Below are 15386 nucleotides of genomic sequence, written 5' to 3'. Positions count from 1 at the left end.
GCTCTTCCGTTCCCAGAGTCCCCGCCCACAGTTCAAACTGGAAAAATGGCGGGGGCTCCCGAGTTGGTGGTCGTAGCTCCTCTGCGGGATGTGGAGAGAATGGCCGGGACAGACGACCGGGCCTCGGTCCCTGCCACTGCCCGAGAGGACTTCCGTGTGCGCTGCACCTCGAAGCGGGCCGTGACGGAGTTGCTAGAATTGTGCGGCCGCATCGTGCAAAAGCTCGGGGAAGCGCTGCCAGAGAAGATCCGAGAGCCCGCTCTGCGAGATGCGCAGTGGGTACGGGCCCAGTAGCCATCTCTTGTCTTATCACCCCCTCACCCCACACCCCGGGTCTTGGGGCTCAGAAAGAGCCTAGGCCAGGCCTCGGCAGAGTTAACGGTGCCCCGACACTGCCATAGCAGCAGCCTGGGGAATTAAACAGATGCTAGTGTCAGCTGGGTGGTGTTAATTACTTAGACCAGCGCTATCCAGTGGCAATCGGAGAGCTACGTATGTTACTTGAAATTAAAAGTAAGAAGAAACAAGTGAAATTAATTTTAATAATAAATTTTATTTAATCCAAGATATTTTAACGTTTGTTAATATAAAAGTGAATGAGATAGTTTATATTCTTTTGTTCGTACTAAGCTTTTAAAATCTCGTGTCTTAAATTTCCAATACATCTCCTTTACCTCCTTTACGACTAGCCACGGGGTAAGTCCTCAGTAGCCATAAAGTGGCTAGTGGTTCCCCTCTTGGACAATACAGACAGATTCTATGAGGAATTCTCCAGGAAAGGGTAATCCTGGAAGTCAGTCAGTCACCGGGCTAGCTTTTCGTCTTTCCTCTTGCCTTTTTAAAAACATCTTGTAAAGAGAGTGAATACATCTTCCTTGCGAGTCTAAAATAGATAAGGAAGCTGTCATCATTATAAACTTCACTAAGATCAAACACTGGCCCTCATAACACATTTCCCCTTCCTTTCTCAAATATTTTGCAAAGTCCGGAAGAAGATAGTTTTTGGGGGAAGGACACAATAAGTTGAGGGATTGGTGCCTGTCATAAATAAGCACACAATCTATATGTAGGAAAAAAACGTTTAAAGCTTATAATGCAGCACACTTGTGTGAATGACCACAATGTGAATGAAAATAAAGGTTAGTGGAAGAAGGGTGAAGAAACACTTCGTGGGTTGTGATTCTGTATTCCAGTTTTGTATACAGTGGCTCATAATTATAGCGTTCCCTCCTGGCAAACAAGGCAAGAGTGGAGACATACTTCAGGACATTTTTAGTAGTTTTTTGGGAGAAGACTGTTTTGTTGTGTAATGATCTTAGTATTTGCCCCATTTTAGGAAGTACTAAGGAAGTGAGAACATTTAATTGCCTTAGGGAAAAAGGAACTCAGCTTAATCTATTATACCTTATTTAATGGTCGATAAAGTGAATTAGAAGATAAAGGTTTGAAGACTTACCAAAGGAATTGATTTGTGTTTTATTTTAAATAAGGGAGCAGGTAAAAGGCAGAGGCTGCAATTTTGTTGACATATCTATCTAAAACCACATACTATAGTAGAAGATATGCTAAAAAAATTAGTATTGGTACGTCTGTGCAATGAATATTAGGAAGACAATTTGTATTCTCAGATAATCCTTGGAAGTCTGTACGTAAATAAGGATTTTACTTTATAAAATCTTTGAAGTGTAGAATATGTACTTTAACTCATAGTTATATCAATCATTATTTGATTTAATTATACAAAATGTACAAAATAATTCTCACTGTAAAAAATTCAAAATAGTGTAAAGGAAAAGTCTGTGAATTCTCCTCCACCATCCCTCTTCCTTCCATTCCTTCCTTCCAAAATAGTAACTTATTTTGGAGGGCTCTTGGAGGGAGTAATCCGTCTACACCCTTTTTTTACGGCTTTACCTCTCTCTCTCTCTCTCTTGCAGTTTTTGTTATTTTTTACATTAATAGTGTCATGCTGATGTATTGTCAGCACCCTGCTTTTTTTTTTTAAACCAGTGTCTGACTAATATTTGTCTATGTTATATAGAGATATGCTTCATTGTTTATTTTTTTATTTTTTTTTAAAGTTTGGCACCTGGGCTAACAACTGTTACCAGTCTTTTTTTTTTTTAAGGATTGGCACCTGGGCTAACAATTGTTGCCAATCTTTTTTTTTTTCCCCTGCTTTATCTCCCCAAACCCCGCCTGTACACAGTTGTATATCTTAGTTGCACATCCTTCTAGTTGTGGGATGTGGGACGCCACCTCAACGTGGCCTGACGAGGGGTGCCATGTCCGCGCCCAGGATCCGAACCCTGGGCCGCCGCAGCGAGGCACGCGAACTTAACTGCTCAGCCACGGAGCCGGCCCCTACTTCATTCTTTTTAAGTGTTGTGTGGTATGGATATATTGTATATTTAGCCATTCTCATAATTTTGAATTTAGATTTTGCATTTTTCCCTCACTGTTTTATAATTTCAAACAGTGCTGAAATAAACATTCCTAGTACATCCTCTTTATGTTTTTAGGAGAATAGTCCTTTAGGATACATTACTAGAAGTGAAATTGTTAGGTAATAAAATTTTAGTGGTACTCCCAAATTTTTTTAGTCCTTTATTTTTCAATGTATTCTGAACATTTGCAACCTTACAAAAAATAGACTAATACAGTTTACACCCATGTATCCATCACCCAATTCAACAGTTATCAGAATCTTGTTACACTTCCTATTTTAAAGCAAATCCCAGATCTCATGTCCTTTCATCCTTACATACTTCAAAAAAAAGAGAGACTAGTCCTTTATAAAGTAGAAATAAATTTAACTTTCAGCTTGTATATTTTCTCTCTTGTTAACGTTGACACTCATTCAGCAGCATATATGGTTCTTACACCCTTGAGATTCAACTGAACCCAGATTTGTTAGCTGTTATTTTTTCTTTCCTTTAGGAAGTAGCATTTTTTGTTTGCAAGAATATTCTAAAATTTTGGGTCAGATTTTCTCATAGGAAGCATAATGGTTATCAGAATAAATGTATGTAGAATCAGTGATGGAAATGGAATCTTCGTTGAAAAGAATAAACATACTAATAGACTAGTCTGCTGCTTTTCTGTATATTCTCTGTCACAAATCTGAAATTGTTACTTTGCCGAAATGTTTGAATTCAGTCTTTAAAGTTATTTTTAGTGACTTGAGTATTGTGAATTTATTGCAGACTTTTGAGTCAGCCGTGCAAGAGAATGTCAGCATTAATGGGCAAGCGTGGCAGGAAGCTTCAGATAATTGTCTTATGGGTATGTGACTTTTTCCTTCTGTCATAAATTTATGAGTTGTTTTTGTAGCTAAATTTATTCTGAGTGCTGTTTTTAATCCCCATTTTCAGTGTCACTTTTCTTAAAAAAATCCTTTCCCGCGGCGGTGGGGGTGGGGCGGGGAGAGAAGAGGAAACTAATCTAGAAGACCGTTGAAGTTTAATCTGAGGCAAGCAACACAGTAGGTACCTGATCCTTCACACATGCTGTCTGGCATTCTCAACAGGACTTTTATCTGATTAATCTTCAAAAGTACCGTAATCTTCAAAAGTACCGTTGTCAGTAGTTTATTAGATAGTACTGTAGACTGTCCCCAGATGAATAAACAGGCCCAGAGAATTCCTATGATTAATACCTTATAAATCAAGTTGTCTTTTCACAAGTGATCCTTAGAGTAGATAGTGAGGTACCCTTGGAATGCAAAGTTAAACTATAAGAGTGCCATGTAAAGGATGAGGTCCATAATTGGAGAAAGCTCCTTAAAAAGACAGTATTTTCCTGTTCCGAGGCAGACTTGACTATACTCTGATTGATTGTACCCTAACTAGTGGTGTTGACATATCTAAAGAAGTCAAAGCTTTAATAGAAAGAAAATGGTCAATGTAGGAAGGAAAAAATTTAGTTGAAAAGGAATGATCAGTGGGGGAAGAGGGAGAATTCCCAGCAATGTCCAGGGGAAGGGCTACCCTGATAAAATGGCCAGAGTGTTTTGTCCGTCCCCACGGTGATATTACAGAGATCTGACCAGCATAGCTTGATGTCACTGAGAGCTGTTGAGTTTATCCGGTTATACACTTGAACTGATTGCAGGTCTTATCAAGTAACCCTCTGTGGGTATAGTTTTTCTTCTCAAAATTAAGATAATACTTTGCCCAGAAGACTTCACTGTCTGATCCTTGGGATTATTATAGTTCTCTCTTCACAGTCACAAAATTCACTTTCTGGTTTATATGTTAAAACAGTAAAAACAGGGCCAGCCCAGTGGTGCAGCAGTTAAGTTTGCAGTTCTGCTTCAGCAGCCAGGGGTTCGCCAGTTCAGATCCTAGGTGTGGACGTGGCACTGCTTGGCAAGCCATGCTGTGGCAGGCGTCCCACATATAAAGTAGAGGAAGATGGGCACGGATGTTAGCTCAGGGCCAGTCTTCCTCAGCAAAAAGAGGAGGATTGACGACAGATGTTAGCTCAGGGCTAATCTTCCTCAAAAAACAAAAAATAGATAAATAAAAAGAATAACATCAGGTTTCCCAAATATTATCAGAGCAATTACCAATTAGTAGGGGAGAGGGATTGTGTTAGAATCACCTAGGAGTATTTTCAAACTACACAGCCTTTTACTGTGTTTTCATCTGACTTCTGTGAAGTCACACTGTAATTGCCTTATTGTTTGGTCACTGCCTTTAGCAATATGATTCATCTATTTAGAGATTAAGATATGTATTTTCTGACAAGTTGGCAGCCTGGGTGGAGTACAGCTATTTTTTGTCCCTTGTTTCCCTTATAACTATGAGGAGAAGTAGTTGAGAATACTACACTTTTACCTTCTTTCATGGGCACCTGATAAATGCCAGGCACTATGCCAAACTGTGGGAAATAGATGAAAAGACATGGTCCTTCCCATTTAGGAACTCATTGTTCATGGGAGGAATGGACAAAGAATCACAATATACTTTGGGAAGTGGGAGAAGATATAACAGAGTAGCTTGTTGTTAAATGCATTTAATAATGAGAGTGTGCTAGGCAGAAAGAAGGTAGTTTTTGAAGCAAAAACCCAGCATGTGCAAAGGCACAAAGGAGTGACATGTTCAGAAAAATATCAGAAGTGAATTGGGAAAACTAATGGCAGATGTGGCCAGAAAGATAAGTTGGGGCCAGATCACAAAGAGTTTTGTAGTATATGCTAAAGAATTGGCATTTTATCCTGTAGGCAGTGGGGAACCAGTGACGGTTTTTAAAGTAGATGGCATGAAAAGGTTTGTGTTCTAGATTGCTAAGTGCTGGCTGTGTGGGGGATGGATTGGAGAAAGGAGAAATTTAAGGCAGGCAGACCTTAGGGAGGTAATTGCAATAGTACAGCAAAAAGATGGTCAAGACCTGTACTGAGGTGGTAGAAAAAGACAGAGTCAAGCAGACGGAATTAATAGGATTTGCATCTGATCTAATACGTAGGAGCAGTAAGTAAGCCTCACTAGAGCAGAGGGTTTTGTCTATTTTGTTCACTCACATAATTTATAAGTGAATGAACAAATGAGTCAATTTCTTCCTCTCTGCCCTGTAACTACTCTGAAAGGACTTGATTTCAGGAGGCTTGACCAGGCACATTTAAGAATGAAAATGTAAGCTCCTTGAGAACAGGGACTATATTTGTTTTTCTCATCACTGTTTTCAACACTTAGCTTGGTACATAGAAGGCACTCACTAAATGTTTGTTAAATTAATGACGTTCTTCCCAGCTCAAATTGCTTATACGTTTCAGTTTTGTAACTTTATCATTAGGTGGCGCTAAGAAGCTGTTTTCCTCCCTACACAGATGATTTAGCTAGGAGACTTCTTTTTTTTTTAATTGATTGTGAAATACTACGTTGTTCCTTTCAGATTAGTGATTTAACTTTTTTAATGGATAAATTAAAATTTAGGAGCGGCTCCTCATTTAAATGAACATTTGAAATAAGAGATGACGGTGTCTCACAATACTCTCAAAAGAAATAATTTAGTTGACTTAATGAATATTTGTTACACGAATGAAAGACCATACCTGATGTACCTTATTAATCTTTACCTGATACATACATATATGCTGATATATATCAGCAGTTCTCAAAATGTTTCCAAAAATATGTATCAGGTTTCAGACTTATCCCTAATAAGACTTCTACCCAATAAAATAAATTTGATCCATGTCTAGCATAGATTTGGCATAGCAGAACACTTATGATATAGACCAGTTAAGCTGAGGACCTAGCTCTTTAGTATTTTTAGCTAGTTCATATTTGTTACTCTTTCAAATGATTTTCAAAATAAGGTTGGTATGTCACCTGCATTCATTTTATCTGGGGTGCTTAATTTCTGGTCTCCATCACAGAGACCTCCTGACTCTTAGTTTCTGTACTTCTGACAAGCTCCCCAGGCAATGATTCATTCTGCTTAAGTTTGAGAATCACTATTTTAAAACAGGAAAGTATGTGATAAAATAGTTTTAGTTAAGTCAAAGAAACTCTAAAGTCACTGTATCTTTCACTTTTTCCTGTCATCTGTCCAGTTGAGTCCTATTTCAGATCCAGCTACTCCACTCACTGCTACTGTCACAGCTTTGCTTCAGCACATACTAAGGTCAAAACTTGTTAGCATCCCTGATATTAAATGCCCATTACCGTCTAGTTCTTTTATATTTTATCATCCTTCTTTCCTTATACTTTATCCTGTGGCCATTTAGAACTTTCTCTCTTTCCCAAAGGCTCTGTGATCTTGCAGATACTGTTTCTTCTGCTTAAAATGCATCTAGCATTTTTTTCCCTGCCTTTTTTTATCCAGGGGATTTACACTTAGATTTCAAGGCCCAGCTCAAATGTTACTTTCTCTTTAAAGTTTTAAATTCCCCAGACAGAGTTAGTGTTCCACTTTTTGTGTCCTGATGGTATTTGTTCATACCTCTATTGCATTTATGAAATTGCTTTGCAATTATCTGTCTGTTTCTTCCAGTGAACTGGGAGCTCTTAGAGAGCAGGGATCATGTTGTGTTCATCTCTGTATTTCTCTGATTTAGGCCTGGCTTCCCATAGGTGCTCAATAAGTGATTGTTCACTCAGTGAATGAACCAATCACCAGAGTGGGGGCGTCTGTTAACTTACCATATTTGTTTTCCTTAATTATTTTGTGTTATATAAATTTAGTTTACTTATATTACATTTCCATATAAACAATGTGTTTTAAGGAATTTTTTTGATATTTTTTTCTTGAAATAGATTCCGATATCAAAGTACTTGAAGATCAGTTTGATGAAATCATAGTAGATATAGCCACGAAACGTAAGCAGTATCCCAGAAAGATCCTTGAATGTGTCATCAAAACCATAAAAGCAAAACAAGAAATTCTGGTAAGACCATTTACCTTTAAGATAGTAAATTTTATGTTATGTCTATTTTCCTACAGTAAAAAAATAATAAAGCATAAGATACATGTGGAGATAAATGACATTTTGTTTTCTTTATCTTTCCTACCTTGATTACTCCCTTTCGTCTCTTGTAAGACTTTTTCCTGTTCTAAGTCACAGTAGGTTAAAATCGCATTTGAAGAGGGAAGACTGACAATGACTTCATAATTCTGAGACCAGAAAGGAAAAAGAAATTTATCTTCTAAGCCTTTTATTTCTATTTGTCCTTTGTGTTTGGCACATTATTTGTATATGTTTATATGTTTTGGAGAACCCTTTAGTTAAATTGATGGTGAAGATTAAGTACCTGTTTATAGTACTGAAATTTGCTTTGTGAACTGTGTGTAATTTGTTTTGCTCCAAAAATCATGACAGGGTGGAAATAGGTTTGCTGGGAATGGCATTGCCTCTAGAGTGAGAAGTACATTTTGCTTTTAGATTATGCTATACTGTTTGTCTTTAGTTTTTGCAATTAGCATAGTTTCACACATAAATCTTCCAGTTGCTTTCCTTCAAGGAATTGTTTTAGGACAGTAAAGGCAGGTACTTTATCTAAAACATTTTAATCATTCTAAGAGAAAAAAAGTATTTGTAAGCAGAATTTTTCATTTTTTTCTTCCATAGCAGTTAGTCTTCAAAGAAATAGCCCATTCTATCCCCTCTTCCCTTTAAAGTTTCTTCAGGAGAAACATTCAGAATGTATTTATTTTCTGGTGTCTCCCTCCTTATTACTACCCCTCTCTCCCTGAACGAAACCTAGTAGTCAGTGTTGTGTAAAAGCAAGGAAGTTCACAGGCCTAGGCGAGGTGCTGCTCTGGAGAGTTAGAAAGGGATGCAGAAGGGATGGAGTGAGGACACTACAGACAGCTTTGGTAGGAAACCTTTTGGCTCCTGCCAGCTCTGGACAAGAGTGAGAAGGAACATTTTCCTCTTTTTTTTTGCCTGAATTGTGGATCCTGTTCCTATGGTTGTGCTCCCATAGTGCCAGTGTATCACAGGATATACAGGCTTTAGTGTGCTGACATGGTGGTGGCCTGGCCACTTTTCAAAACAGAGTTTCTGTGAGAATATGAGTTCTGAGTTCCAAACACTTGTCTTAAAGTGAACTTTTGAAACACAGTCCATTTATAATATGGAGGCTACTCTGTACTTAAACACAAAATTCAATCCCGTGCCTTTAATTTGTTTGATTGCTTTTTCTTACACTTTTTTATTGTGCTATTTCTTAATGTATGCAGTAGGTGGCAATATTATAAAAGGTATAATTCACACATAGTAAGATTGATCTGATCTTCTTTTCCCCTCCCTTCCCTACAGATTTCAAGACCTAATTCTTTTTTTTTTTTTTTACAAATGAGGATACTGCTATGTAGTATGTTTACTTACATTAACTGAAGGAAATGTTTATATGAGGCATTAAGTGGTTAAATTCAATCTGTTTTAATTTATGTTACATTTAGAAGCAGTACCACCCTGTTGTACAGCCATTGGACCTAAAAAATGACCCTGATCCAGGTGAGTCAGTGTTCGTTTGTGGTAGAAATGAAGAAACAGCTGGTAATTTTTACGAGTTCCTGATATTCTTCCAAGGGTGTCAGCAACAAAAGTATCTTCTCTGTAATACTCTAACTCACTATCAGTCATCCGTGTTTGGCTCTTCACTTGGAATTATGAGAACTTGCTGTGAACCTACTGACTCAGAATCTCCAGGGCTAGGACCCAGGAATCTGGACTTTATAAGCTCTCTCCTGACTTAGATTATTATAACACCTTCCCAGTCTCTAACTTTTATTGTAATACCTTTCCATCTCTAACTGCTATTATAGTATCCATTCTTTGCATTTTAGCCAAATTATACTATTAAAGCATTCTCTCATGGTATCACTCCCCAGTGCAATAACCTTCATTAGTTTCTCATTGTTTACAAAATAAAATCCAATAAAAATATAATGTTGAACTTAAGAAGAGAGATACAGGCTTGTTATGCCTTTGAACTTCATTCTGTGTCCATTTACATGCATCCTCTAAAACAAATAAACTTGATACAAACTTATATAAATCTAGCAACAGAGCTGGCATTGCTAAAAATATGGATTAGACATATTTTTAAATGGCTCTACTCTTGCATTTTAAAATTTGTAACAATTTTCCTAAGAGACCTTTTGGAATATGCCTTTGGCACTTAAAATTACTGTTTCTGAACTATTAGAAAGAAACAGTTAAGACCTTGATTTATTTGTTTGGGATATTTATAGTTAGGGCTTTGAGTACCTTACATTTGTCGAATTCTGAACTACTTTCTGACACACCCCCCTGCCCTCTCCAGATCTCCTAAACCAAAGGGATAAACTGACAGGGGGAAGTACAGGCATAAAGATACTGTGAAGTGGGTTAAGATCACAGCATTCACTGAGTTTGACAATAAAAATTTACCTAGGGCCCAACACTTAATTGGCTCACCAAAAACAATAGTTACCAAAAGGCAGTGGTTGACATATACTTGTTTTTGTTTTGAACAACATAAAAATAAAAATTGAAACTTGTGGTATCGTAATATACTCAAGAATTACTTTTTAGCTAGTTAATTCACCTCTAACGAAAGTTGGTAACCTTTTTATCTTAGGAGGGAAGACAAATTTACTTAAATGATCCTTTGAAAATCTACGTGATTTTACTCCCACCATTCCAGTCATATAGTATTAGTGGAAGAATCTTCTGTATCATATGATTCTGATTTCAAAAGCAAAGGAATAATTAGAATCTATCTTTTGGATAAATTTTGAGATTTTTGTCATTATACGTTTTCATAATGTTTATAAGCTTAAAATGGGATCAGCTCTTTAACTACAGCAAAGTTAACTTATAGTTATTAGTCATATATCCTTGGGCAAGTCTCTTCTACTTTGAAGTCAAAGAAACTTAACTCAGTTTCTTTGTGGAGAATCCTAGGGGCCACTCCAGTGGCCCAATGGTTAAGTTCGCACGTTCCCCTCTGGCGGCCCGGGGTTCGCAAGTTCGGGTCCTGGGTGTGGACATGGCACTGCTTGGCAAGCCATGCTGTGGCAGGCATCCCACATATAAAGTAGAGGAAGATGGGTACAGATGTTAGCTCAGGGCCAGTCTTCCTCAGCAAAAAGAGGAGGATTGCTGGTAGATGTTAGCTCAGGGCTAATCTTTCTCAAAAAAAAAAAGCAAGAAGAGAATCCTAGATTTGGAGGCTGATGCTTTAGATGTGAATTCCAGCTCTGTCATTAAATATTACAGAATGTCCTGCCCACTTATCGAGGTTGTGGTTTGAATCAGATGACATAAGAGGCTTTATACACACACTATAACTAAAATACATTAAGTAGTAGTTTATCAGGAGGTGCTATGTAATAATAACCCTATTATAAATCTTAACCCATTTACAGTAGTATACCTTATAATATTGCATAGCTTAGAATACATCTAACTGGTAAAATCATGAAACTAATTAAATGGCTTGGGAGGAAAGTGGAAAACTTAAATTTGTAAAGGACCTAACAATCTGAATAAGCTGCATGGGAAAACTTTTATGGGAACTTCTTGAAAGTTGTTTTCTTTTTGTTATTGGAATATTAAGTGATATAAAATTTGTTTGAAAGCTGACACTTGAAGAAGGTTGTCTGGGTTTCAAAACACAATATGTAGGCAATGTGTATAACATTGATTTGGCATAGTTACATTAGGAACTTTGGGAGATACAGGGATGAAACAGACAGTTTCTCCCCATAGAGAGCTTATGTCTGAATAGAAAAAATAAGAGATGCACATAAAGTAGGATTCTTTTTTTTTTTTTTTGAGGACCATTAGCCCTGAGCTAACATCTGCCGCCAATCCTCCTCTTTTTTGGTGAGGAAGACCGGCCCTGAGCTAACATCCATGCCCATCTTCCTCTACTTTATATGTGGGATGCCTACCACAGCATGGTTTGCCAAGCGGTGCCATGTCCGTGCCCGGGATCTGAACCTGCGAACCCCAGGCGCCGAAGCAGAAGGTGCCCACTTAACCACCGGGCAGGCCCCTTTTTTTTTGTTTAAGATTGGCACCTGAACTAACATCTGTTGCCAATCTTCTTTTTTTTTTCCCCACTTTTTCTCCCCAAGGCGTCCCGTACGTGGTTGTATATTCTAGTTGTGAGTGCCTCTGGTTGTGCTATGTGGGATGCTGTCTCAGCATGGCCTGATGAGTGGTGTCATGTCCGCACCCAGGATCCGAACCGGTGAAACCCCGGGCTGCAGAAGCAGAGCTCGAGAACCTGACCACTCGGCCATGGAGCTGACCCCTAAAATAGGATTCTTTCATGCCTCCAACTGATTCCTTTCCTGGTTTTTCCTATCTGAATAAATGGCATCTTCTCCTACGTATTGCTTTAGCCAGAAGTCAACCTTGATTCTTTCCTCTCTTGAACTCTTCATATCCAGTCCATCAGTAAGTCCTACAAATTATTCCTTTGAAGTATAATCTCACATTCATCCACTTCTCTTGCTGTTGTCACCTCTATTCCAGGTCACCATCTCTCTAGCCAGCATTTCTACAAATGCTTCCTAGAAGGTCTTCCTGTTTCACTCTTGCTCTTTTCCAGTCCATTCTGTATATATCAGATAGAGTTGATTTTTCAAAAAATTCTTTGAAATATTTCACACATATAGAAAATAAAAAGTATAACGTAATGAACATCTCTGTACCTACCACCCATATTTAAGGGCTATTCACATTTTGCCAAACTTGCTTCAGACCTTTTTAGGAACTAAAACGTATAGATACAGTTGAAAGTTTCTTTGTACCCCTCTACCATCCAATTTTGTTTAGAAGTAACCGCTATCCTCAAGCTGTGTGGATCCTTCCTATTCATGTTTTTATGCTTTTACTTTATAGGTGTATATCCATAAATAATGTATGGCATTTGTTTGTATATTTTTATGTAAATTGTAACATACTAATCATATCATTGTGTAACTGATTTTTTCATTTGAAAGTCATTTTCATATGACTTTATTATATGTGTTATAAGCTATGCTATATTATAAGGTATACATTGTATACACACATAGCTCTCTATTAATTTAGCTAATATATAGTATTCCACTGTATAAATACACCAGTGTTTATCGATTCCTCTACTGAGGAACACTTAAATTGTTTCTTTTTTTGCTGTTATCAACAGTATTGCAATGAACATTCTTACACCTGTCTCCTTGTATAGTGTAAATATGCCACAGGTTCTCTGGAGTAGATTTCTGGAAGCAGAATTTCTAGGTCATAGACTTTGTTTATGTTCAGTTTTAGTATATTTGAGCTTTGTTACCCCCCCAAGGTAGTTGTATCAGTTTGCATTCCCACCAGCAGCGTATGAAAGTTCCTGCTTCCCCACATTTTGCCAATGATTGTTACTGTCAGGCTTTCTGGGTTTTTTTTGCCAATTTGATGGGCATGCAGTAGTATTTAAAGTGAGGTTGAGCATCCTTTCTTATGTTTTGTGACCCTACAGTTTCTTCTGTGAGTTGCCTATTTATATTCTTGGCCCATTTTCCTACTGAGTTTTTTGAACTTTTCTTGTTTTTTTTTTTTAAAGATTTTATTTTTCCTTTTTCTGCCCAAAGCCCCCCAGTACATAGTTGTGTACTTTTGGTTGTGGCTCCTTCTAGTTGTGGCTTGTGGGACGCCACCTCAGCATGGCCTGTTGAGCGGTGTGTAGGTCTGCACCTGGGATCCAAACCCACAGACCCTGGGCTGCGGAACCAGAGCATGCAAACTTACCCGCTATGCCACTAGGCCAGCCCCAGAATACCATTGATTTTTATTTGCTGAACTCTTATTAGTTCTAATGGTTTATCTAGTTTGAATTAGATTTTTTTAATGTAGCTAATCATATCATTTGCACGTAATGATGGGTTTTGTCTTTTTCCTGAGTTTACACATCTTCTTTGTCTTATGTTGACTAGAACCTCCAGTATAATGTTGAATAGTAGTGGTGATAGTGGTCATAATGTTTTAAAATTGTGAATAAATGTTTAATTTTATTGAGCACTTCTTTTGCATCAACTGAAATAAGATATTTGTGTAACCAACTTTATTGAGGAATCATTTACATATGATAAAATACATCCATTTTATGCCTACAGTTTGAGTTTTGACAAATATATACAACTATGAGCTATCACCACAATTAAGATATGGTGGAACATTTTCCATCCCTCATCAGGTTTGCTTGTGCCCGTAAATCATAAGCTTTTTCTCTAACTCTGTTAATATGGTAAATTAACACTGACAGATTTTTCTGATGATTATCTTTACATTCATAAAGAAAACCTGTTACTCATCAATATATTTTTTACTTTATATATTGTTGAATTAAATTTTCCTACACTTTATTTAGTATGTTTGCCAAACTATATTTGTATCTTCAGTCATAAAAAAATGAATATGTGGTATTTTTGAACATACTGTCCCTTTCCAATTTTTCATCAAGATTATGCTGGTCTCATAAAACAGTTTGTAAAGTTTGTTTATTCTTTGAAGAGTTGATTCATCTAAAAAGCAGTCTTAGCCTAGTGTCTGGGGGGGTGATGTTGATTTAACTGATTTAATATACTTAATGGTTATTGATTTCTTCAGGTTTTTAATTTTTTCTTGAGTCAATTTTGGTAATACTTGCTTTGAAAATCTTTTGATCCATGTGTCCAATATATTGCCATAAAACTGTTTGTAGTAGTTACTTTAATTTTAAAAATCTCTAGTCCATATATGAAGAAAAAGAATATTTTCTTAATAGTATTTATTTGTGTTTTCTTTTTTTCTTGATACCTTTTCTAGGTTTCTTTGTTTTTATTGATCTTTTCGGAGAGTCAGACTTTAGTTTTGCAGAGTTTATTGTTTTTTTAGTTTTCTGGTTCCTTGAGTTCTGATCTTATCTTTAGTATGGTCTTGCTGCTTTCTTGAAATTTCTGTGTTATTTTTGGCTTCTTGAGTTAAACATTTAGTTTATTTCAGTCTTATTTTTTAACAAATGCATTTAAGGCTACAAATTTTTCTCTAAGTCCTGCTTTAGTCCCATCCCCAAGTCTTGACATGTAGAACTTTCATAGTTCAGCTCTAAATGCTTTTTGGTTTCCAAATAAAAGAGTTTTCTTTTACTATCCACCCCCCCTTTTTTTTTTTTTTGCCTGCTATCATGTTATAGAATTTTCTTTATTCTCTTATTTTTCTTCTTTCTGGTTTGGAAGCTATATGCTATGTTCGTATTCCTTTGGTGTTACCTATAAAATTTTAGCATGCTGTAATTCTAAAATTATCGAACCAAATCTGGAATTATTCAGTATTTCGTGTCCCCTCCTGAGCAAGACAAAGACCTTAGTATGCTGCTCCCCTGAACGAGCACTGTCCCTCCCCAATTCAACTTCTTATTTGTGTCTAGAATTTTATTTCTCTTGTTGCAAAATACATTTAGTGGTTACACTCTTTTGCACTGAATGATTAATGAAGTTTATCAACAAAATATTCCACCTTCTGTAATTACCATTGTTTCTTGAATCTCATGCCTTCCTTCTAGGTTCACTTTTCTTCTTGCTGAAATGCTGCTTCAGGTACTTTGAATAAAAATCTGTGGGTGGTAAACTCTTAATTTTTATTTCATCCTAGCTCTTGAATTTTGTTTTATTTGTGTTCATTCACCATATCGAATATATTATGCCATTATTTTTGACACTCATTTTCTTTGATAGCTTTATTGAGATATAATTCATATAGCATACAATTTACCCATCCAAAGTGTACAACTTGGTGGCTTTTAGTCTGTTCACAGAGTTATGCTACTAACACCATAATAAATTTTTAAATATTTTCTTCACTCCAAAAAGAAACTCCACACCCTGTAGCCGTTCTCCCCCAGCCTCTCATCCCTCTTGCCCAGTCC

The 15386-nt window shown here is 36.9% G+C and overlaps 1 protein-coding gene across 3 annotated transcripts in view; it reads left to right on the top strand.

Moving 5' to 3' along the window:
* Window positions 1-45: 45 nt before the first annotated feature.
* NSL1 (NSL1 component of MIS12 kinetochore complex) overlaps window positions 46-15386 on the top strand; it is a 59366-nt gene continuing 44025 nt past the window's right edge. For all 3 annotated transcript variants that reach the window (XM_070497057.1, XM_014834902.3, XM_014834901.3), the window contains exons 1-4: window positions 46-279; window positions 3207-3285; window positions 7263-7393; window positions 8911-8965. In XM_070497057.1, the coding sequence (XP_070353158.1) occupies window positions 46-279; window positions 3207-3285; window positions 7263-7393; window positions 8911-8965 (499 nt within the window). The remainder of the gene's footprint in view (window positions 280-3206; window positions 3286-7262; window positions 7394-8910; window positions 8966-15386) is intronic.

This window comes from Equus asinus, chromosome 25, assembly GCF_041296235.1.
Source record: "Equus asinus isolate D_3611 breed Donkey chromosome 25, EquAss-T2T_v2, whole genome shotgun sequence".
Lineage (NCBI taxonomy): Eukaryota > Metazoa > Chordata > Mammalia > Perissodactyla > Equidae > Equus > Equus asinus.
The sequence above is the reverse complement of the archived record's forward strand: the minus strand, read 5'-3'. Positions and strand labels throughout refer to the sequence as shown.